This window comes from Salmo salar, chromosome ssa09, assembly GCF_905237065.1.
Source record: "Salmo salar chromosome ssa09, Ssal_v3.1, whole genome shotgun sequence".
In the NCBI taxonomy this organism is placed as follows: domain Eukaryota; kingdom Metazoa; phylum Chordata; class Actinopteri; order Salmoniformes; family Salmonidae; genus Salmo; species Salmo salar.
This window is the reverse complement of record NC_059450.1, coordinates 32,736,495-32,762,939: the sequence shown is the minus strand read 5'-3', so window position 1 is coordinate 32,762,939 and position 26,445 is coordinate 32,736,495. Positions and strand designations below refer to the sequence as shown.

Here is a 26,445-nt window from a genome sequence, read left to right as displayed (position 1 = left end):
ATACAACCACAGAAGAGAAGTCAAGATGAAATATTTGTGTGTGGGACCTTAAGATGTGTGGCATATTAAGGTGTGTTGGGTGTCCTGTTCCCCTTGCGCTCCACAGGTGCTGACAGAAGCTGGGCGTCTTTCTACTCTTCACAACAGCCTTTCTGTAATTAGTCTGGCGGTCACTACGCTCTGCCTCACATGCTGTTGATTCTCTATCATTTAAAAAGACATCAAACACTGCTTCTTTTAATAACTCCCAACAAAGAGCCATTTTTGCATATAGAGTACACAAAACTTTTCTGCATTACGTTTCTGCATGTATGCCCTCATGTCCTTTAAAGAAGTGAGAGTGCTACTACCCACAAGCAATGATGATCACTGTTTCAAAAGAGAGTCAATTCTTCACATTCCGTCACACACTATTTGGAAGCCCGGAACAGACAACAGAGCAGACAACAAGAGAGACAGATCTGTTTTGGGATGAAGTCATAGTGTGATGACTCATTCAGAGTCAAGGTGACTGAACAGAGAGCATTGAGGGGAAGGACAGAGGGGGAGTCCTGAGGGCGGTAAAGGTCAGGGCAGAAGGGTGCCTCCTTCACTTGCGTGACCAGAAATATTCACTTTCTGAGGCTCTGAGGTAAACTACTGTCTAATTAAACTACCAACTCTATGCAGCAATATAGATCAGAGAGAAAGACAGAGACAACGAGTGAGACAAAGAGAGAGACAGAGCAAGTGACAGAAAGACAGAGAGAGATAGAGAGAGACATAGAGAGAGACAGAGCAAGAGACAGAGAGAGAGAGAGAGACAAAGAGAGGGACAGAGCAAGAGACAGAGACAGAGAGACACAGAGAGAGAGAGAGAGAGAGAGAGGGGAGAGAGAGAGAGAGAGGGAGAGAGAGAGAGAGAGAGAGAGAGAGAGAGAGAGAGAGAGAGAGAGAGAGAGAGAGAGAGAGAGAGAGAGAGAGAGAGAGAGAGAGAGAGAGAGAGAGAGAGAGAGAGAGAGAGAGAGAGAGAGAGAGAGAGAGAGAGAGAGAGAGAGAGAGAGAGAGAGAGAGAGAGAGAGAGAGAGGGGGAGAGAGAGAGAGAGAGAGAGAGAGAGAGAGGGGGAGAGAGAGAGGAGAGAGAGAGGAGAGAGAGAGAGAGAGAGAGAGAGAGAGAGAGAGAGAGAGAGAGAGAGAGAGAGAGAGAGAGAGAGAGAGAGAGAGAGAGAGAGAGGGAGAGAGAGAGGGGGAGAGAGAGAGAGAGGCATCCATCCAACCTCTACCCCCTGACTCTGTCCCACACCAGACATTTGTCCTTCATTGGCAGCTGAGTCCTTTTATCATGCTTTATCAAAGTAACCCATATTTAAATAATATATATAATGCAAAATTATTACAGGTCAGTGATCTAAATCCTATTATTTAGTGTGGCGAGAGATTTCTTGCACCCACCACCCCAGTTGATCAACCCATTGCGGTTAATGACCTTAACACACAGGGCTCCCTCTAGGTTACAGGTAAAAACAAGCACCTTATCACACAGGGCTCCCTCTAGGTTACAGGTAAAAACAAGCACCTTAACACACAGGGCTCCCTCTAGGTTACAGGTAAAAACAAGCACCCTAACACACAGGGCTCCCTCTAGGTTACAGGTAAAAACAAGCACCTTAACACACAGGGCTCCCTCTAGGTTACAGGTAAAAACAAGCACCTTAACACACAGGGCTCCCTCTAGGTTACAGGTAAAAACAAGCACCTTAACACACAGGGCTCCCTCTAGGTTACAGGTAAAAACAAGCACCTTATCACACAGGGCTCCCTCTAGGTTACAGGTAAAAACAAGCACCTTAACACACAGGGCTCCCTCTAGGTTACAGGTAAAAACAAGCACCTTAACACACAGGGCTCCCTCTAGGTTACAGGTAAAAACAAGCACCTTATCACACAGGGCTCCCTCTAGGTTACAGGTAAAAACAAGCACCTTAACACACAGGGCTCCCTCTAGGTTACAGGTAAAAACAAGCACCTTAACACACAGGGCTCCCTCTAGGTTACAGGTAAAAACAAGCACCTTAACACACAGGGCTCCCTCTAGGTTACAGGTAAAAACAAGCACCTTAACACACAGGGCTCCCTCTAGGTTACAGGTAAAAACAAGCACCTTAACACACAGGGCTCCCTCTAGGTTACAGGTAAAAACAAGCACCTTATCACACAGGGCTCCCTCTAGGTTACAGGTAAAAACAAGCACCTTAACACACAGGGCTCCCTCTAGGTTACAGGTAAAAACAAGCACCTTAACACACAGGGCTCCCTCTAGGTTACAGGTAAAAACATGCACCCTAACCCAGCCTTCTATAGCTACACACACCTTCTATCAACAAGCTCAAGCTCTACCCCCCGATTAGTCCCTGTGGGTCTGTCTATCTGTTTCGGCAGCATGACTATGGAGCTACTGTACCTCACTACCTTGGTGAATAGTTCCCATTTGTTACCAGAGTGAAAAAATACATTAAAAAAAATAATCCACGGCAGCAATTGCACCCAATGTCCTCTGTAACGTCTGAGTGTGAGTGATGTGACACAGGGGTAGAGGGGACGGAGAAAAAAAGCAAAGGGCTTCCTTCCACCACGAAGACAGTGGCAGCTGCCAACCTCTGCTGATCTCCGCATATTAAATCAGTTAATTGATTATCTGGGTTGACAAAACTCGTCGTAAACGTATTCAATGTATTTGGGCCTGAAAAGAAAAAGGCCACAGAAGACTTGCTTGAATGCAGCCCCGTTCCCAGGTCAACTGGTTCAGTCAAAGAAGCGTGCAGCATAAAGCAGCCATGGTAGCGGCTAGCTGGGGACCAGGACACAATGAGAGGGAACTGCCTGAGCTCCCCAGAGCTCTTAACCCGGCCCCATTCTCACACACACAGGGCAGGATTAATCCTGTGTCACATGACTAGGTCCAGACAGGAGGCAGGCACAGTGCCGGGGGACATTTACACTCACTCTGTCAGATTAAACAGCAACCCAACCCAACCAGTGCTGCTAGGGCTGTCACTGTTCCTACTGCTCTGACAGGCATGCCTCCTGGTAATAGACGTGTAGGGCACAGGTGCACTTCTCAACCAGACAAATGGGTCATAGCTGAATATATTTTATTTATCATTGTAATAACTGTTATTGTCATGTACTTTTCTATTACTACATAGACTGTGTAAGTAAATACATGCTGAAACAGGGCTGTAAAAAAAAAAGTGTTACCATTTTAAAAATTTCTTAAATGAAGTGGTTACACATTCTTTAATATATATATTTTTTATTTTACATTTTTAGTGATATCGAATTGGTAGTTACAGTCTTGTCCAATTGCTGCAACTCCCCTACGGACTCAGGAGAGGCGAAGGTCGAGAGTCATGCGTCCTCCGAAACAGGACCCTGCCAAGCCGCACTGCTTCTTGACACACTGCTCGCTTAACCCAGAAGCCAGCCGCACCAATGTGTCGGAAGAAATACTGTCCAGCTGGTGACCAGAGTCAGCTTGCAGGCGCCCAGCCCGCCACAAGGAGTCACTAGAGCGTGATGGGACAAGGAAATCCCGGCCGGCCAAACCCTTCCCTAACCCAGACGAAGGTGGGCCAATTGTGCCCCACCTTATGGATCTCCTAGTCACAGCTGGTTGTGACACAGCATGGGATCGAACCCGGGTCTGTAGTGACGCCTCAACTAGTGATCGCTGCGTCACTCGGGAGGCCTGATTACACATTCTACTGTATAAGTGTTTGAACAGTTTCGACTGTTGTCATTGCAATAGTTTGAGTTAAGTAGAATTGTAAGGGAGAAAAGATCAAAGGGACCACTAGTGCTTTTGATTAGGCAGAGCCATAGTCACTCGGAGTAATGAGCACTGGTCAGGCCCTGAGCGGCAAGACAGGCAGGTAGTGTAGAGCAGAGAGGAGCTCATCAAACCATCCTCTTTATTAAGCACTATCAAACCCAGTCTAATCTGTCGAAAATTAGCCGCTGTGCTCAACAAGTGATGACTGCCTTGCATTCATTATTAGTTCATTTTCTCCAAATCAATCACCGGCCGTGCATGCTTTTTTTAAATGTCATCCTAAAACTTTTCACAATCAATTAAGCAGAAGATTAATGGGGACAATTTGCCAGGAACAAGTCCTTCCTTGAAAAGGCCACGCCTCGACAGACTTCCAGCCTGCGATTGATGTTAATTATATATTTCCGCTTTCTTGTCAGACACTTAACCTGTCGCAGGGAAAGTGTTCGCTTATCGTGAGAGGGGGCTACTGCCGTGACGCTGCGTCACAGTAACATGGACAACCCAGTTCAGTGACGTTTTAAAACGAAGGCTAGTCAGTGGGTGACCGTTGCGAGTTTCAATTAAATTCAATACAACTTTATTGATACCCTCAGATGCAATAAAAAAAATGCATAGCCAGATTACAAATATCAACATCCTACACATACAGTATCATAGACATCAGTTGCCGTTTCTGTCAGTTAAATCAATATTGAAATCAAGGTTGTTCACTGCATTTATTTACCATACGGGAAACATCTTCCTCCCTCCTCTTTCTTTCAAACTCACTAAACCTGGGGATCTTAGGTAAACGCAGGAAGACGTCACTTTCAATTCAGTCCATGTTTAATAGGGAACAGACCTGCTGCATATGGCTGTCACTGTGTTCTCAGGGGACTACAGGTGACAGCGTCTCTGCTGCAACCTCTTATTATTTGTGTTCACTTCCTGCATGAGAACCCACTATTCACTATAGGATGCTGGGAGGGAGCACCACACTGGATAAGATACGTGACCTGAAGGACATTTTTTATATATATTTTATCAATTAACTTAAGAAATATAATGAGCTACTGCAATTTCTGTGTGCCTATTTGAATAAAATGCATTGAATAACATGATACGGATATTGTGGCAGTCCAGGTTAAAATGTAGATAACAAGAACAACTAAGATAGCTAGATGATCTACAACTCCCAACAGTCAGCGTGGTTACCAGCTTACACTTTCTATATCAGCTGTAGTATCAAATTATGTTTCTTGCTTTACTGATTCAAAGCAAACCTTTGGGCTAATATTTTGGAGTCGGAAGTTTGCATACACCTTAGCCAACTACATTTAAACTCAGTTTTTCACAATTCCTGACATTTAATGCTAGTAAGAATTCCCTGTCTTAGATCAGTTAGGATCACCACTTTATTTTAAGAATGTGAAATGTCAGAATAATAGTAGAGAGAATGATTTATTTCAGCTTTTATTTATTTCATCACATTCTCAGCGGGTCAGAAGTTTACATACACTCAATTAGTATTTGGTAGCATTACCTTTAAATTGTTTCACTTGGGTCAAACGTTTCGGGTAGCCTCCCACAAGCTTCCCACAATAAGTTGGGTGAATTTTGGCCCATTCCTCTTGACAGAGCTGGTGTAACTGAGCCAGGTTTGTAGGCCTCCTTGCTCGCACACGCTTTTTCAGTTCTGCCCACAAATTTTCTATACGATTGAGGTCAGGGCTTTGTGATGGCCACTCTAATACCTTGACTTTGTTGTCCTTAAGCCATTTTGCCACAACTTTGGAAATATGCTTGGGGTCATTGTCCATTTGGAAAACCCATTTCCAACCAAGCTTTAACTTCCTGACTGATGTCTTGAGATGTGGCTTCAATATATCCACATAATTTTCCTCCCTCATGTAGCCATCTATTTTGGGAAGTGCACCAGTCTCTCCTGCAGCAAAGCACCCCGACAACATGATGCTGCCACCCCTGTGCTTCATGGTTGGGATGGTGTTCTTCGGCTCCCCCTTTTTCCTCCAAACATAACGATGGTCATTATGGCCAAACAGTTCTATTTTTGTTTCATCAAACCATTTCTCCAAAAAGTACAATCTTTGTCCCCATGTGCAATTGCAAACCATAGTCTGGCTTTTTTATGGAGGTTTTGGAGCAGAGGCTTCTTCCTTGCTGAGCAGGCTTTCAGGTTATGTCGATATAGGACTCGTTTTACTGTGGATATAGATACTTTTGTACCGGTTTCCTCCAGCATCTTCACAGGGTCCTTTGCTGTTGTTCTGGGATTGATTTGCAATTTTTGAGTCAAAGTACGTTCATCTCTAGGAGACAGAACGCGTCTCCTTCCTGAGTGGTATGACGGCTGTGTGGTCCCATGGTGTTTATACTTGCGCACTATTGTTTGTACAGATGAATGTGGTACCTTCAGGCGTTTGGGAATTGCTCCCAAGCATGAACCAGACTTGTGGAGGTCTTCAATTTCTTTTCTGTGGTCTTGGCTGATTTATTTTGGTTTTCCCAGGATGCCAAGCAAAGAGGCACTGAGTTTGAAGGTAGGCCTTGAAATACATCCACAGGTACACCTCCAATTGACTCAAATGATGTCAATTAGCCTATCAGAAGCTTCTAAAGCCATGCCATCATTTTCTGGAATTTTCCAAGATGTTTAAAGGCACAGTCAACTTAGTGTATGTAAACTTCTGACCCACTGGAATTGTGATAAAGTGAATTATAAGTGAAATAATCTGTCTGTAAACAATTGTTGGAAAAATTACTTGTGTCATGCACAAAGTAGATGTCCTAACCAACTTGCCAAAACTATAGTTTGTAAACAAGAAATGTGTGGGGTGGTTGAAAAACGAGTTTTAATGACTCCAACCTAAGTGTATGTAAACTTCTGACTTCAACTGTATCTACAGAAATAAGCAGCAGTAAAAAGATAAATGCTAAATACCCTCAGGACTAACAGGGTTAACCATAATCCTAGTTTCCTCATTCCATTTAATAATTCAACTTTACTGCAATAAAAATCTAGTTCTACATTACATCAAATAAGGTACAGGCCTAGATTACATAAGAAACTAGAATGTGAATATATCATTACTGAGTATTAAGTATTTTATAAATATTAAGGATGGATTTTCCAAATGTAACATTTTTATGGATGAAACATTTCTGTATGCTATAAAAGATTGTATGTTCAAGAAATGCTAAAAGTTCAAAACGTTGATCCTGTGTGTCTCAGTTGGTATTGTAAGAGCATGGCGCCAGCTATGCCAAGGTTGTTGGTTCAATTCCCAGAGGGATCACATACACATACTATAAATGGACTGTTTTCACTCACTGTACTGTATGTCACTTTGGATAAAAGCTTTTCCTTAGTGTCAGTTTCTTTGAATCATTTTGTTGGTCCATGAAGAAAAGAAAGATATCAACAGATGTCAGTAATATACCATGTGAATAGTCTGGGGAGTTGAGTTACTATGCTGTTAGGGTTTTCTAAAGTCCCTGGCTTTCCAGAAATCAGGAGGGAATAAGCAGAACATCTGGGAATCCTCCAACCACAGGAAATCACCACAATATTGTAACCCAAGTAACTGTACAATAGAGATAATACCAGGTCTGTTAGATGGGGTGATCGTGCCTGTGTGTTCTCATCTCATCCTACCTGCAATATGTGGCTCCCGAGGTGTGGCTCGAAGATCTCTGAGGCTACCGCACTGGGAGTCCTCCTTCGCTGATCTCCTATAGCTGCACACACACAATAAAACAGAACAGACAGAGCCACGGTGAGACAGACAGACTGGGCAGGCATGAGACACACACACACACACACACACACACACACACACACACACACACACACACACACACACACACACACACACACACACACACACACACACACACACACACACACACACACACACACACACACACACACACACTAACAAGCATGCACACACACACACACACTAGGGCTGCGCAGTTAATCAAATTCACATCAAAATCATAATACAAACATGTGCAATATTCATATCGGGAGGGATCCATATCGCATGCAATATTTTGAAATGCATCTAAACCACATGAAATGTCAGTTTTTATAGTTTGATCAATTTTTTATCCTCTTGCGGCTGCTTCCCACACACAACAAGCCCCGCCCCTTGTCACTCAAGCTGCGCAGTTCCTCGTCCTTGCTGTTGGATTCCCTATACGTTTACATGCTGTTCAAATGTAGTCAATCGATTCTTCCAAACAAGAACAATGCTGCTTTCCACTTAATAGAAGTCATTCTATGTCTATGATTAATACAGTTCACCCAAGTGTTTTGATCTATATCGCAATCGCAACATAAATTGCAAATAACACAACATTTCAGCACATATCGTGGAGCCCTAACACACACACACACACACACACACACACACACACACACACACACACACACACACACACACACACACACACACACACACACACACACACACACACTCACACCTGGTGGGCGGAGGTTAGACTGACTGGGTTTGTATGCACATATATCACTGTGTAATACATAAAAGTAGCTAGAGAGGCAAGCAACAGATACAGTACATATCTACAGTGAAGTACACACGCAAATACATTGTGAAAAATGTTGCTAGGGTAGTGAGAACCAATAGCAAACAGCTAAACAGCTGTAATGATAAAACAGCTGACATCATCGACCTCATCATCGACCTATAGTAATAAGTACTGTAGCAATGCTAACCAAAGGGCTCAACTCAAACAGTACAAGGCTATTATCAAGTGCAACCAGCCTGCATATTCAATGATTCGCTGACTGGTACAAAGTCTTATTTCTAAATGAGGGATTACATCATTCCATTGATTCAGCCTCAGAGCAGACGAACCAGAAGACTGTGCCCTTAGGGCATTTTTTCAAGACTCCCAGCTTAAAAAGTAAGGAGATGCACCATGCTACCCGTTACTGCTAAAAAATGGCCTATGGTACATTCAAACTTAACAGACCTTGTCCCACCAGATCTCATTATGGGGAATTTTATAACAATGTGCTCTGTACTTAATTTTCAGAGCTTAGCCAGGCGTTGGGGTAATGTTGCTGAATTAAGGGCAATTAATGATGTAATATAAACATTGAAAGGCCATTAAAGACTCTCAAAGAGCAGGAGCAAACAGGCCTCCTCGGGGAAGAAGCCAGGGGAGCGGGTTAGAGTCAGAGGCCAGGTCCCAGGTGGATGTGAGGGGGGAACCCATTGCACAATGAGGGGCCTCTGTCCTTCACTGCATTCCGTGTTCTAGGCCAGACATGGTAATCACACTTCTCCCCCTCCAGTTATGTTGTAAGCATTTATCCCTTTCCCTCCCTGAGGAGTGGGGCCAATGCCAAACAACATGCACTGGATACATACACACACACAAATACACACACACACACACACACACACACACACACACACACACACACACACACACACACACACACACACACACACACACACACACACACACACACACACACACACACAAATACACACACACATACACAAATAATCATACAGGCAGGCACACACACCGTCACGCACACAGACTGTACTCTGGCACGGTAGGGGAGGATACAAACAAGACATGAAGCATTGGCAGGCAGAACAACTCTGAACAGACCGTTCCAGAACCCGGAAAGACAAACGTACAGACAGACAGACAGACAGACAGACAGACAGACAGACAGACAGACAGACAGACAGACAGACAGACAGACAGACAGACAGACAGACAGACAGACAGACAGACAGACAGACAGACAGAGCAGGGGGAGCTAGAACCCAGTCCACCTCTAGGAGCCCTAGACTGTGGCCTCACACACACACACACACACACACACACACACACACACACACACACACACACACACACACACACACACACACACTGTTACCCAGCATAGATCCACTACCCAGCACTCACACACCCGACCATCTGTTGTTTCAAACAGGCAGTTCATGTAGAACAGAGCAGAAATATCACAGATCAAAGCACACTTGACCAACTTCAATTATCATCTTTATATCCTGGCCGACAGAGTGGAGGAAATCATTATTTATCCTCTACAATGGTCCTCATCATTACACAGTCAGACAGGGCTCTCTCCCTAGCTAAAAGAGCCCTGGAAAATAAGTGACAGATTGCTCTTGGGGATCTTTTGAAAACTGGAAACTATACATGGTTAATATTTTATAATAAAGATGTAAAAATGTTAAACTGGAACCATTGGGGGAGGACTGCGGCCACCTTGAAGCCCCTCTTCCTGCCAACAGCTCCTTCACAGTTCTTAATAACACACAAACATTAGCAATTCAGAGCAGCGCCTTGGGTGCAGATGGCCAATCAACTTCCGACTACTGTGTCTGACTGTCCCTGTCTCACACACAATGTACACACACACACACACACACACACACACACACACACACACACACACACACACACACACACACACACACACACACACACACACACACACACACACACACACACACACACACACAGTCCAGGAGGCCAATTATTGTGGCGGCAATCTAGTCTAAATTTGGCTCAATCCACACAGTAGACTGGTTAATAAAGGTATACAACAGCTGGAGACAGTGATTCCATTACGTTTTCCATTCGATTTTTCCGGTTCATAAATGCAGCTTAACAAGGTCAATTTTGACATTACTTTCCCCCGTTTCAATATTTAAAGCGATACTTTGGGATTTTGGCAATGATGCCCTTTATCTACTTCCCCAGAGGCAGACAAACCCATGGATACCATTTGTATGTCTCTGCATCCAGTAAGAAGGAAGTTAGAGGAATTTTGTGAGCCAATGCTAACTAGCATTAGTGCAATGACTGGATGTCTATGGTATCTCCTAGCATGCTAGCAGTTACCAACTCTAGTTAGCAATTGCGCTTAACGCTCGTTTGCAACTTCCTTGAAATTGCAAGCAGAGACATAAAAATGGTATCCTCAAGTTCATCTGACTCTGGGGAAGTAGATAAAGGGCTTCATTGCCAAAATCCTGAAGGAAAGGGAAAGGGGGATACCTAGTCAGTTGTACAACTTAATGCATTCAACTGAAATGTGTCTTCTGCATTTAACCTAAGGGTAGTGTAACTGTAAAAACATCACTTTGAAACCTGTGCTAATGTACTTATGTTTAAATTGGGGGCTTTTTCTTTTTAAGGGCTGACTAATAAGTATTAAGTATATCACCACTATATTCATACACTATTCACACACCAGAGGAAGAACATTATGAAAAACTGTATTCAAATCATGCTGAGACAATAAGTAATGCATAGCATAGTTTAACCTTTGCTTGAGAAATCTCTGCTCTACCATTTGCTGAAATAGAAAACAAACAAAATCTGATAGACTTAGCACTAGCTACATATAACAACAACTGACATTGTTACTGAAAGTTATTAAATGTTCTCTCTAGCGGAATGGCAAAAACAGCATTAACTCAGAATACAAATTCAAACTAACTGTGTGTGCATGCAAATCAGGGTGAAAACCTTCCTTAATTTAAACTAATGCAGCTTTATGATGTGAAAAAATCAGTTTCTATTCACCACTCTCAATGTTTAAGGTCGGCTGTTTAATGCAACCATGTCACAAACAGCTTTTGGTTTCAAGATTGCTATTTACTACAATTTGATTCTCAGTACAGTGGCAATTTCTGAACCGCAGTGCTATTTGAAAGTCAAATCAAATCAAATTTTATTTGTCACATGCGCTGAATACAACAGGTGTAGACCTTACCGTGAAATGCTTACTTACAAGCCCTTAACCAACAATGCAGTTCAAGAAATAGAGTTAAGAAAATATTTACTAAATATACTAAAGAATCATACAATCAAAAAGTTACACAAGAAAATTACAGAAGAATAATGAGTCAATGTAAATAGTCCGGGTAGCCAGTTGATTAATTGTTCAGCAGTCTTATGGCTTGGGGGTAGAAGCTGTTAAGGAGCCTTTTGGTCCTAGACTTGGCACTCCAGTATCACTTGCCGTGCGGTAGCAGAGAGAACAGTTTATGACTTGGGTGACTGGAGTCTTTAACAATTTTTTGGGCCTTCCTCTGACACCGCCTAGTATATAGGTCCTGGATGGCAGGAAGCTTGGCCCCAGTGATGTACTGGGCCGTACGCACTACACACTGTACCGCCTTATGGTCAGATGCCGAGCAGTAGCCATACCAGGCGATGATGCAACCGGTCAGAATGCACTCGATGGTGCAGCTGTAGAACTTTTTGAGGATCTGGGGACCCATGCCAAATCTTTTCAGTCTCCTGAGGGGAAAATGTGGTGTCATGCCCTCTTCACAACTGTCTTTGTGTGTTTGGACCATGATAGTTTGTTGGTGATGTGGACACCAAGGAAATTGAAACTCTTGACCCGCTCCACTACAGCCCCGTCGATGTTAATGGAGGCCTGTTTGGCCCTCCTTTTCCTATAGTCCACAATCAGCTCCTTTGTCTTGCTCACATTGAGGGAGAGGTTGTTGTCCTGGCACCTCACTGCCAGGTCTCTGACCTCCCTATAGGCTTTCTCATCATTGTGGGTGATCAGGCCTACCTCTGTTGTGTCATCAGCAAATTGAATGATGGTGTTGGAGTCGTGCTTGGCCATGCAGTCGTGGGTGAACAGGGAGTACAGGAGGGTACTAAGCACGCACCCCTGAGGGGCCCCAGTGTTGAGGATTAGCGTGGCAGATGTGTTGTTGCCTATCTTTACCACCTGGGGGAGGCCCATCAGGAAGTCCAGGATCCATTTGCAGAGGGAGGTGTTTAGTCCCAGGGTCCTTAGTTTAGTGATGCGCTTGGTAGGTACTATGCTGTTGAACACTGAGCTGTAGTCAATGAACAGCATTCTCACGTAGGTGTTACTTTTGTCCAGGTTGGAAAGGGCAGTGTGGAGTGCGATTGAGAGCACAGTTGGTTAGGAGCCCATAAAACAGCAGCCATCCCCGCCGGCGCCATTATCACAAGTCAATTTAACTTTCAGTTTTATAAGTCAACATTATTGCTATTATTAATTTATTTATCATTTCATTGAAAATTGCAACAGGGCTGTCATTTCAAATCTGCAGTCATTTATTGGGAAGCTTAGCATTCCTTATTCCCTAGTTTCTAGATTAGAGCAGGGCTAAATGGCATCTCCGGCTCCACCAAAGACTCTGGGGCAGGTACTGCTCCACAAATTGCCAATTCAATTAACAGAGTGTAGATGCTCAACTGGCAGCTGCCACAGAGGACAGCCATTTTGGCTCATGTCAGGCCTAATTCATCAGGCTGTCAAAGGTCTCACTGTGGGGATCCATCCTGTGGTGTGGAAACTGTGGACACTGTGTGTCAAATGCAAACTACACACACAATGGGCCCAAAACTGATCTTCTAGTAAGTCTCACTCTCTCTCTGTCTATCTCTGTCTCTCTCTCTCTCTCTCTCAGATTCTCTCTCTCTCGTAGTCTCTCTCTCTCTCTCTGTCTATGTCTGTCTCTCTCTCTCTCTCTCTCTCTCTCTCTCTCAGACTCTCTCTCTCTCAGACTCTCTCTCTCTTAGTCTCTCTCTCTCTTAGTCTCTCTCTCTCTCTCAGACTCTCTCTCTCTTAGTCTCTCTCTCTCTTAGTCTCTCTCTCTCTCTCTCTCAGACTCTCTCTCTCAGTCTCTCTCTCTCTTAGTCTCTCTCTCTCTCTATACTTTTCCATGGCCACCAGTGTGTTTTATTCAGCCAGGATGATCCCATAGTTACGTCTAGACTAACAAAAGGGAGATTCTCCTTCGGTCCGCTAGCTGTGGCTAGTGAATTACCTCAGTGTCCTCAGAATAACAATGCCATTCTTATGCTGTCTCCCCCGTATCAACAGCCAACAACCTTGGAGACAGCAGTCACTATTGATCCAGTCACACGATTCACCTGCTTTATTCACTTCCACCTCAATGTGCTGAATGTTATAATAAGAACAGTATGTTGTGTACTAATTTTCCCTGGAAGATTAAGCATTTTGTTCAAATTTTTACACAAACAAATTTTGGGAGTGCTTACAGTGCTGTGAAAAAGTATTTGCCCCCTTTGAAATCTTCTTTACTTTAGCATATTTTTGATACTGAATCTTATCGGATCTTCAACCAAAACCTAATATTAGATAAAGGGAACTCTGAGTGAACAAATAACACCACAATTACATACTTATTTAATTTATTTCATAAACAAAGTTATGCAACACCCAATGCCCCTGTGTGAAAAAGTAATTGCCCCCTTACACTCAATAACTGGTTGTGCCACCTTTAACTGCAATGACTCCAACCAACCGAACGCTTTCTGTAGTTGTTGATCAGTCTCTCACAACGCTGTGGAGGAATTTTAGTTCACTCTTGCATGCAGAACTGATTTAACTCAGCGACATTTGTGGGTTTTCAAGCATGTACTGCTCGATTCAGGTCCTGCAACTACATCTCAATTGGGATTAGTTCTGGACCTTGACTAGGCCCTTCCAAAACTTCAAATGTGTTGCTTTTTAGCCATTTTCATGTAGACTTGATTATGTGTTTTGGATCATTGTCTTGCTGCATGACCCAGCTGCACTTTAAGTTCAGCTCACAGACGGATAGCCTGACATTCAACAGTAGAATTCTCTGACACAGTCGTTCAGGTCCTGAGGCAGCAAAGCATCCTCAAACCATCACACTACCACCACCATGCTTGACCATTGATATAAAGTTCTTACTGTGGAATGCAGTATTTGGTTTTTGCCAGGCATAATGGGACCCAAGTTTGCCAAAAAGCACCTGGAAGCACCTGGATTATCATCAAGACTCTGGAAGAATATTCTATGGACAGAAGACTCAACCAGCTTTTGTGTTTAAGGTGGCAATTACTTTTTCACACAGGGGAATTAGGCATTGCATAACTTTGTTTATTAAATAGATAATATAAATATACTTTTTTTTGTTACAGTTGAAGTCAGAAGTTTACATACACCTTAGCCCAATACATTTAAACTCAGTTTTTCACAATTCCTGAAATTTAATCCTAGTAAAAATTCCCTGTCTTAGATCAGTTAGGATCACCACTTTATTTTAAGAATGTGAAATGTCAGAATAATAGTAGAGAGAATTATTTATTTCCGCTTTTATTTCTTTCATCACATTCCCAGTGGGTCAGAAGTTTACATACACTCAATTAGTATTTGGTAGCATTACCTTTAAATTGTTTCACTTGGGTCAAATGTTTCGGGTAGCCTTCACCAAGCTTCCCACAATAAATTGGGTGAATTTTGGCCCATTCCTCTTGACAGAGCTGGTGTAACTGAGTCAGGTTTGTAGGCCTCCTTGCTCGCACATGCTTTTTCAGTTTTGCCAAATCATTTTCTATAGGATTGATGTCAGGGCTTTGTGATAGCCACTCCAAAACCTTGACTTTGTTGTCCTTAAGCCATTTTGCCACAACTTTGGAAGTATGCTTGGGGTCATTGTCCATTTGGAAGACCCATTTGCGACCAAGCTTTAACTTCCTGACTGATGTCTTGAGATGTTGCTTCAATATATCCACAAAATTTTCCTCCCTCATGATGCCATATATTTTGTGAAGTGCACCGTGCTTCACGGTTGGGATTGTGTTCTTTGGCTTGCAAGCCTTCCACTTTTTCCTCCAAACATAATGATGGTCATTTGTAACGCCCTGGCCATAGAGAGGGGTTTTTGTTCTTTATTTTGGTTGGGCCAGGGTGTTACATTGGGTGGACGTTCTATGTTCCTTTTGTATTTCTTTGTTTTGGGTCGTGTGTGGCTCCCAATCAGGCACAGCTGAAGTTCGTTGTTGCTGATTGGGAGTCACACATAAGGAGCATGTTTTTCCTTTGGGTTTTGTGGGTAACTGTTTCTGTTAGTGTTTTGCACCTGACAGGACTGTTTGGCTGTCGGTTTTCTTGTTTTGTTTGTATAGTGTTCTTTCTTTATTAAATATTCAATGATGAACACTAACTCCGCTGCACCTTGGTCTACTCTCTCTCACGACAGCCGTTACAGAATTACCCACCACAAAAAGACCAAGCAGCGGACAAGAGGGCAGATGGAAGTCAAGGAGGACTATTGGAAGCAGCCCGCTCGGGAGGAGATGGAGTCAAGGATTGACTGGACATGGGAGCAATTGTGACAACAGCGGGACCACTGTGCAGTAAAGCGCACGGTGTCCCCAGTACGCGTGGAGAGGCCGGTGCGTTACATCCCAGCTCCTAACATCTGCCGGGGGAGATTGGGCATCGAGCCAGGACGGGTTGTGCAGGCCGTGCGCTCTAGACCTCCAGTGCGTCTTCAGGACCCAGTCTATCCTGTGCCTGCGCCCAGAACCAGGCCTCCTGCATGTCTCCCCAGCCTGGTGAATCCTGTGCCGCCTCCACGGACCAGGCCTCCAGTGGGTCTCCCCATCCTGGCCTCTCCTGTGTCGCCTCCACGGACCAGGCCTCCAGTGGGTCTCCCCATCCTGGTTAAGCCTGTGCCTCCTCCTCGGACCAGGCCTCCAGTGGGTCTCCCCATCCTGGTCCGTCCTGTGCCACCTCCTCGGACCAGGCCTCCAGTGGGTCTCCCCATCCTGGTCCGTCCTGTGCCGCCTCCTAGGACTAGGCCTCCAGTGGGTCTCACCAGTCCAGAGCCGCCAGAGCTGCCCGCCAGTCCGGAGCCGCCAGAGCTGCCCGCCAGTCCGGAGCCGCCAGAGCTGCCCGCCAGCCCGGAGCCGCCAGAGCCGCCCGTCAGTCCGGAGCCGCCAGAGCCGCCCGCCAGTCCGGAGCCGTCAGAGCCGCCCGCCAGTCAGGAGCCGCCAGAGCCACCCGCCAGCCAGGAGCCGCCAGAGCCGCCCGCCATTCAGGAGCCGCCAGAGCCGCCCGCCTGTCCGGAGCCGCCAGAGCCGCCCGCCTGTCCGGAGCCGCCAGAGCCGCCCGCCTGTCCGGAGCCGCCAGAGCCGCCCGCCTGTCCGGAGCAGTCAGAGCCGCCCGCCAGCCTGGTCTTACATGTCTCCTCAGCCTGGTGAATCCTGGGTCAGTGCCGCCGGAGCCGCCAGGGACGCCCGCCAGCCGGGCGCAGCCAGGGACGCCCGCCAGCCGAGCGCAACCAGGGTCGCCCGCCAGCCGGGCGCAGCCATCGCCGCCCGCCAGCCGGGCGCAGTCATCGCCACCCGCCAGCCGGGCGCAGCCATCACCGCCCGTCAGCCGGGCTTAGCCATCACCGCCCGTCAGCCGGGCTTAGCCATCACCGCCCGCCAGCCGGGCGCAACCAGGGTCGCCCGCCAGCCGGGCGTAGCCATCGCCGCCCGCCAGCCGGGCGCAGTCAGGGTCGCCCACCAGACCTTCGGCGCGGCCAGGTGCACCACCTAAGAGGGCGATGCCGAGGGTGGAGCAGAGGCCACGTCCCGCACCTGAGCCGCCGCCGTAAGAAGGCCCACCCAGACCCTCCCCTTCAGAGTCAGGTTTTGCGGTCGGGGGGGGGGGGTACTGTAATGCCCTGGCCATAGAGAGGGGTTTTTGTTCTTTATTTTGGTTGGGCCAGGGTGTTACATTGGGTGGGCGTTCTATGTTCCTTTTTCTATGTTTTTGTATTTCTTTGTTTTGGGCCGTGTGTGGCTTCCAATCAGGCACAGCTGAAGTTCGTTGTTGCTGATTGGGAGTCACACATAAGGAGCATGTTTTTCCTTTGGGTTTTGTGGGTAACTGTTTCTGTTAGTGTTTTGCACCTGACAGGACTGTTTGGCTGTCGGTGTTCTTGTTTTGTTTGTATAGTGTTCTTTCTTTATTAAATATTCAATGATGAACACTAACTCCGCTGCACCCTGGTCTACTTTCTCTCACGACAGCCGTTACATCATTATGGCCAAACAGTTCTATTTTTGTTTCATCAGACTAGAGGAAATTTCTCCAAAAAGTACGATCTTTGTCCCCATGTGCAGTTGCAAACTGTAGTCTGGCTTTTTTATGGCGGTTTTAGAGCAGCAGCTTCTTCTTGGTGAGCAGCCTTTCAGGTTATGTCGATATAGGACTCGTTTTACTGTAGATATAGAAACTTTTGTACCTGTTTCCTCCAGCATCTTCACAAGGTCCTTTGCTGTTGTTCTGGGATTGATTTGCACTTTTCGCACCAAAGTACGTTCATCTCTAGGAGACAGAACGCGTCTCCTTCCTGAGCGTTATGACGGCTGTGTGGACCCATGGTGTTTATACTTGCGTACTATTGTTTGTACAGATGAACTTGGTACCTTCAGGCGTTTGGAAATTGCTCCCAAGGATGAACCAGACTTGTGGAGGTCTACAATTTTTTTCTGAGGTCTTGGCTGATTTCTTTTGATTTTCCCATGATGTCAAGCAAAGAGGCACTGAGTTTAAAGGTAGGCCTTGAAATACATCCACAGGTACACCTCCAATTGACTCAAATGATGTCAATTAGCCTATCAGAAGCTTCTAAAGCCATGACATCATATTCTGGAATTTTCCAAGCTGTTTAAAGGCACAGTCAACGTGGTGTATGTAAACTTCTGACCCACTGGAATTGTGATACAGTGAATTATAAGTGAAATAATCTGTCTGTAAACAATTGTTGGAAAAATTACTTGTGTCATGCATAAGGTTGATGTCCTAACCGACTTGCCAAAACTATAGTTTGTTAACAAGAAATTTGTGGGGTGGTTGAAAAACTAGTTTTAATGACTCCAACCTAAGTGTGTAAACTTCCGACTTCAACTGTATTTGTAAACTCAGGTTCCCTTTATCTAATATAAGGTTTTGGTTGAAGATCTGATAACATTCAGTATCAAAAATATGCAAAAATAGAGAAAATCTGAAAGGGGCAAATACTTTTTCATGGTACTGTATGTCTCTGTCATATAGTGTGTGCATCAAAAGTCTTTCAAACATATTAAGAATAATATACAACCATTATTATCTATATTCAAAATGTCAAAAATGGCTAACATTTACAGTGCATTAACAACACGCTTCAGGTGTTTCAAACATAAAAACTGGCATACTGAAATGTATGGTTTTTAAAGTGTTTCTTTACATGTTTTATTTTATTAAAATACCAAATCCTTACAATACTTAACCATTTCTCCTTCCATGTCCTTCAGTCTACATCCAAACTGTTTTCAAAGTGGAAACCAAAATTCATAAGGCACTCTCACATCTGAGCTATCTTTGTTGCAGGTGCATGGTAACAGTTGAATAAGATGAGAAAAAAGAAGAAACTGCTCTCGATAGAATCATTGTTCTTTAATAAGCTTTACGTATAGGCCTCACGTTAAAGAACAGTGATACTATCAAGAGCAGTGCGTGGGTTTCTTCTTTTTTCTTTTCATAGTGGAAACCGAAAGTCCATTAAATAATTGACCGACCACGGCTAATGATAGCTCTTCTGATCACACGCTGTAGTATTCACACACAGACAGACCGGACACAAGTCATTCCAATGAAGATAGAGGCTGAAACATTTGTTTTAATTAGTTTCCTTTTTAACATATTTCACTGGCTTTAAGTTTTCATAATGAGTCTATTTAATAATCCATTTTTTTCTCATTTATATCATCAAACTTTAATGACTGTGATTCCAACACCTTTTATTTCACTGTACGTCCCTCCGTCCGTCTGTCTGTTTAAATCCACACTTTTTAACAAAAGGTACAGTACTTACTGTACATTGCATTTTTCATTTGTTTCAATTCGTTTTTTCCTTTTAAATTATTTGGATTTCACAAAATAATATTTATATAATCATTTTTTACAATATGTCCATCTCTTCCTAATCTTTTTTCCTGCATTTGAATTAGCTACATTTTAGCTACAGTAAAGCTAACTGACTGACTGACAGTACAACAGTTGTTGTGGCCTTTTCTAGCCTCCTTGGCCTTTCTCTTCCTGTTTTCTGTGAGTATTAGATCAGCTTTACAATGAACCTGGAGTGGGCTGAGTGGATATCTCCATCTCCATCCCTCTCTGGTGCAGATCCCAGATTACACCTTGGGTGTCAGCTAAGTGAGGAATAATTGTCTATGGAAAGTTTCTAGGCCACTGCTCAAGTGATTTGGTATTTCACCTTTGTGGCAATCCCTTCCTCATCACCAGAAACAACCGTCAGATCCACAGATAAGCGAGCCATATGAGGGCTCTGGGTGACAAGTACTGCCCAGATGTCATTCATATCAAAACTGCACAGAAAGGAGGAGAATGCTTATTCAGAGAGGAGAGAATCTGCATTAATACACTGTCTTGTCTTCCACTGCATTTGAAACAGGAGGCCACAGCACACACACACTGATGTTAAACAATGAAAAGTGTTTGGCATGGAGGGGGAGCTTTCTCAAACCAGCCTTTGGGATTATGTGCATTTTTTTGGAAAATGTACTTTCAAGGTATGCCATACTGTACACTCTGTGTGGATAATACATACCAAACAAACAACAAAAAAGCCAACATTTTACGTAAATCTATATAATAATCAAATAGTACATTTGCGCAATAAATAATTGGTGTCGTCAATGAGACTCCAATAGTCAGGGGAAATATCTTAACATATTCAGCCATCTCGAGCATTCCAAAGATGCTAAACACAGCTATCGATATTTCCCCAGCAGAGAGGAGCGGATCGGCTAGCTGACAGGGAGAGGAGAGGACGACAGCATTATTGACGTTGAGCAACACGGGAGAGGTCAAGTTCAAGGGGCACTTCCAACCAATCAATACGCTAGGATGGGCAAAGGAAAATAAAGGGTGAAAAGCTCATCTAATTTGGAAATGTATTCATTATGGCTAACTGCATCAAAAACAATAACATTCCAACAACATTCTAAAATGCAAAACAATTATTAGCTAGAGTAGTATTTGAATGAATAAAATGTGAACTGTTAAAACTGTTAATGTCACGTCCTGACCATATACTTAGGTATTTTTGTATTATATTTGGTCAGGACGTGGCAGAGTTATGTTTGGTTATGGTATAGTGGGGTTGTGAGCGTTGGGTTAGGTTCTAGGTTAGGTTTTCTATGTGTAGGTTGGGTGCTGGACTCTCAATTGAAGGCAGGTGTGTTGAGTTGCCTTTGATTGGGAGTCCTATTTTAGTAGGGTGTGTTTGTCTGTGTGTTTGTGGGTAATTGTATTTTGCACTGTGTTTCGTTTCACCTGTGAAACTGTCACCTTTCTCCTTTGCGTGTTTATTTAGTTTTGTCGTTTCCATCTATAATAAATATGATGTGGAACAGTCAACCCGCTGCGTATTGGTCATCGAGTGATTTCGACATATCTTCCGATGAGGGAGAATACGAGGAACGTGACAGAATTACCCACCAAACCAAGACCAAGCAGCGGGGGAGGGAGCAGCACACTGAGTATATGGATTATGGTGAGAGATGGACTTGGGAGGAGATTCTGGACGGGGCCGGACCCTGGCATCAGGCTGGGGAATACCGTCTTCCTCCGGCGGAGATTGAGGCAGCCAAGGCGGAGAGGAGGCGTTTTGAGGCCATGAACGTGCTGGTGGAGGAGCACGAGAGGCACCCCCAAGAAATTGTTTGGGGGGGGGGGCACACAGGTAGATTGGCTAGGGCAAGGAAAAGCCAGAAGCCAACTACCCGTGCTTACATGGAGAGAAGTATGGAGTTGAGGGCACCGAAGTTTGCAGAAGTGCGCACGATCTCGCCCAGTCCCGTGCGAGCTATTCCAGCCCCGCACAGATGCCGTGCTAGAGTGGGCATCCAGCCTGGTAGGAGGATGCCTGCGCAGCGCGTCTGGCTGCCGGTACGCCTCCTAGGACCAGGCTACCCTACGCCCGCTCTACGAACGGTAACTGTCGAGCCCCTGCACAGCCCAGTTCGCCCTGTACCAGCACTCCGCTCGTACAGGGCTACTAGTTCCATCCAGCCAGGATGGGTTGTGCAGGCGGTGCGATCAAGACCACCTGTGCGTCTCCATGGCCCAGTCTTGCCAGTTCCCGCCTCTCGTGCTGACCCGGAAGTGCGTGCCTCCAGTCTGGCACGACCTGTACCAGCTCCACGCACCAAGCTTCCAGCGCATCAGTCCAGCCTCGAGAGTACGGAGACTGGGCCCCGTCCAGAGGATCCCACACCAGTGTGCAGCCCAGAGGATCCGACGCCTGAGTGGCCCGCCTCGCCGGACCCGCCAGAGTGGCCCGCCTCGCCGGACCTGCCAGAGTGGCCCGCCTCGCCGGACCTGCCAGAGTGGCCCGCCTCGCCGGACCCGCCAGAGTGGCCCGCCTCGCCGGAACCGCCAGGGACACCAGGGTGCGGTCCAGAGGATCCGACACCGGGGTGCGGCCCAGAGGATCCGACACCGGGGTGCGGCCCAGAGGATCCGACACCGGTGTGCGGACCAGAGTATCCGACAACAGCTTGCGACCCGGGACTGAGGGGAGCTGCCTGTGACCCAGAACTGGGTGAGTCTGGTCACAATTCTAAAGTAAAGTTGATTAACTGTGACTGTGATGTTTCTGCCTACAACCCAGAACCGAAGGAGTCTGCTTACAGCCTGGGACCGAAGGAGTCGGCCCATGACCCAGAACCAAAGAAGTCTGCCTACTGTCCTAAGCCCAACAGGTCTGTCTACGGTCTGTTGGACAGTAGGCCAGAACCGGAGCCACCTCCAATATAGGTGGGTTGGGGAGGGGGGGTGTAGCACTGTGCCGTCGTTGACGGCAGCCACCCTCCCTTCCCTCCCTTTAGTAGGGGGTTAATTGTGTGTTGTTTTTTTTTCTGTTGGTTTGGTGCATTCAGTGTATGCACCTTTAGGGGGGGGGGTAATGTCACGTCCTGACCATATACTTAGGTATTTTTGTATTATATTTGGTCAGGACGTGGCAGAGTTATGTTTGGTTATGGTATAGTGGGGTTGTGAGTGTTGGGTTAGGTTCTAGGTTAGGTTTTCTATGTGTAGGTTGGGTGCTGGACTCTCATTTGACGGCAGGTGTGTTGAGTTGCCTTTGATTGGGAGTCCTATATTAGTAGGGTGTGTTTGTCTGTGTGTTTGTGGGTAATTGTATTTTGCACTGTGTTTCGTTTCACCTGTGAAACTGTCACCTTTCTCCTTTGCGTGTTTATTTAGTTTTGTCGTTTCCATCTATAATAAATATGATGTGGAACAGTCAACCCGCTGCGTATTGGTCATCGAGTGATTTCGACATATCTTCCGATGAGGGAGAATACGAGGAACGTGACAGTTAAATATGCTTATAGTGTTGAATAATTCAGGAGTTATCAATACGTCACTCACCCTTCATAGAAAAACTCCAGAGCATGAATGGGTCGATTAGAAAAAATGGTATACGATCACCATGGCTCTATGGGCTCTTCTAATGGGTGGGACAGTGCCTGCTTCCCAAATGGTACCCTATTCCCTATTGTAATTAGTGTACTACTTTTGACTAGGGCCCATAAGTAGTGCACTGTATAGGCAATAGGGTGCCATGTGGGAAGCACCCTGCGCAGTAAGCAGAGGAGCCTAAATTCCTTCACTCTCTCTCTCTCTCTTCTAGTCCCCTCATCCAGATAGACCCACAGTAAACAGAGCTAAGAGCAGCATCCACCCAGCCATCTCGACACTCAATAACTCTTCCCGCCGGCCCTCCCTCCCTCCCTCCCTCCCTCCCTCCCTCCCTCCCTCCCTCCCTCCCTCCCTCCCTCCCTCCCTCCCTCCCTCCCTCCTCCAGCCTATTTGTCCTCTACTCTTGTCCTTGACTCTAACACACACCAGCTGGCACACACTCAAGTAAAAAGACAGCAAAGATGATTACACATACCAGTGTGAGTGTCTGTCGGCTTTTGTGTTTGTGTGTGTATGTTTGTGTGTGTGCGCACGTGCGTGCGCGCGTGCATGTATGGTGAGGGACAGAGGAGAGAGAGAGAGAGAGAGAGAGAGAGAGAGAGAGAGAGAGAGAGAGAGAGAGAGAGAGAGAGAGAGAGAGAGAGAGAGAGAGAGAGAGAGAGAGAGAGAGAGAGCGCTAGAATATAATGGTGGAATACATAAATAACCGGTGGACAGAGTGACATGAGTACTGTAGGTCTAGCTACAAAGGGATGCCTACAGTCGTACAGACAGTAAGGCAGATCAACTCCTCATATGCTGCTGAAAAACCTGTCATGTCACAGTGGGGAGGGTCGTTGTGGAAGAGAGGGGGGATGGTGGGACGGAAATTGAGGGGGGATGATGTGTGTGTTTGTGTGTGTGTGTGTGTGCGTGCGTGTGTGTGTGTGTGTGCCCCATGTGCGTGAGCGCGTGGTTGGGTAGAACATGAACCATATAGTGTTCAGACAGAGAAAGGCTGCTGTTTCAGTATGTTTCAGTCTGTTTCAGTCTACCAAACAACATAATGACTCATTCTGGCAGAAAAATATTAGCACCAGGGGAATATTTGGAACGTCTCAGCTGGAGAGTAATTAGGAGTTACCCTACAATGACATGCTCCACCGATGAAAGGATCAAAAAAGGAAAGTAGGGAAGTAAGAGATCCCTCTATACCTTCTCCTTTTGTCTCTCTGAGGGGTCTAGGTTGCAGCCAGAGTTAATGGGAGGGGAGGGGAGGAGTATGAACTGCAGCCGGTCACCATCTCTCTCTCTCTCTCTCTCCTCTAGATAGACATGTGTTGTCTGCTCAGCAGCAGGTGAGATACTGTACTGAGCTGTTTCTGGAGAAATGTGATTCAGTCCTGATTCAGTCCATGTCACTATGGTACCAATATAACATATTATCCAGGTCCCTGTATTCTGTCCCAGCCATAATATGAAATGTTTCAGAGTAAACTGTTAAACTAAACATAGAACATCAGCTAAGTTTAGAACAGGTGTCCCTTGAAAACGAGATTTCGGATCCTAATGGGATTTTACCTGTATAAAAAATACAAAGAAATAAGCTTGTCATGTATTAGGCAGGATTTTACCTGTATAAAAAAATACAAAGAAATAAGCTTGTCATGTATTAGGCAGGATTTTACCTGTATAAACAATACAAAGCAATAAGCTTGTCATGTATTAGGCAGGATTTTACCTGTATAAACAATACAAAGCAATAAGCTTGTCATGTATTAGGCAGGATTTTACCTGTATAAACAATACAAAGCAATAAGCTTGTCATGTATTAGGCAGGATTTTACCTGTATAAACAATACAAAGCAATAAGCTTGTCATGTATTAGGCAGGATTTTACCTGTATAAACAATACAAAGCAATAAGCTTGTCATGTATTAGGCAGGATTTTACCTGTATAAACAATACAAAGAAATAAGCTTGTCATGTATTAGGCAGGATTTTACCTGTATAAACAATACAAAGAAATAAGCTTGTCATGTATTAGGCAGGATTTTACCTGTATAAACAATAGAAAGAAATAAGCTTGTCATGTATTAGGCAGGATTTTACCTGTATAAACAATACAAAGAAATAAGCTTGTCATGTATTAGGCAGGATTTTACCTGTATAAACAATACAAAGAAATAAGCTTGTCATGTATTAGGCAGGATTTTACCTGTATAAACAATACAAAGAAATAAGCTTGTCATGTATTAGGCAGACCATCAAAAGGGAGAGTGAGACATGGTAGATGAGGGTGTGTTCTCTAATAACAAGTAGGACATCCTTTGTAGCAAGCCAGCTAGAGTTACGTATTCATTTCAAAGTTGTACCTTTCACCATCCCCTCACCAGACAGACTGTAACTTCACACTACATGCAGGCCCAGATTAAGCTTAGAACCCTATCCAGTCAATTCAAACAAGGGACTTGTGATTTCAAGGAGTTACAATATTCAATATGGTTACATAATCTCCCTAGATCCAGTTGTTCAGAGACAATGTACAGAAGTACTGGTGGAGCCTGGGGATGAGAGTGGGAGATAGACTTGGCATATTGTGTGTGTGTGTGTGTGTGTGTGTGTGTGTGTGTGTGTGTGTGTGTGTGTGTGTGTGTGTGTGTGTGTGTGTGTGTGTGTGTGTGTGTGAAGTGAACTCTTCCCCAGCATGTGTGTGAGTGGCTGTGTGTCTGATAAAGAGAGGGTAATGTGGTCTCATTAGGGGCTGAAGCAGAGGACACAGCGTGGGAAGAAGACAGAGCTGCTGCTAGACAGCAGCCAAAACCCCCTGGTTCTCATTACACAAACCATGTCAGAGTAACACACTCTCATATACACACACACGCACACACACACACACACACACACACACACACACACACACACACACACACACACACACACACACACACACACACACACACACACACACACACGCACATACACAGGTGGATTACACTGTACTCCACCAGCTCCTTCATCCCATTATGGGCTCTTTTTTGGATAAGTTTGTAAGAAACGCAAATACAATGTAGGAGTTCTTTGAGTGTGTGGACATTGGCCTTATACAGATTCCCTAACCTGGAATCATCCACCATTCACCTCCTACCCTTCAAAACATCCCAGTGAAGGAGAATAATGAGGACCCTCCCCTCTCTCCCCCTTCCTTCTCTCTGTGATAAATGAATGACCAATGCCTTCATCGCTCAATAGAGAAATGTAATGTTATTGCTGGCTGCTAGTACACTACCACTGAACTGTCTACTGC

General features: G+C 45.1%; 1 protein-coding gene across 2 annotated transcripts in view; it reads right to left on the bottom strand.

The window, feature by feature from the left end:
• Positions 1-26,445, bottom strand: part of LOC106611225 (neuronal PAS domain-containing protein 3) — a 478,408-nt gene that overhangs the window by 168,036 nt on the left and 283,927 nt on the right. For both annotated transcript variants that reach the window (XM_014211204.2, XM_014211210.2), the window contains one exon: positions 7,470-7,552. In XM_014211204.2, the coding sequence (XP_014066679.2) occupies positions 7,470-7,552 (83 nt within the window). The remainder of the gene's footprint in view (positions 1-7,469; positions 7,553-26,445) is intronic.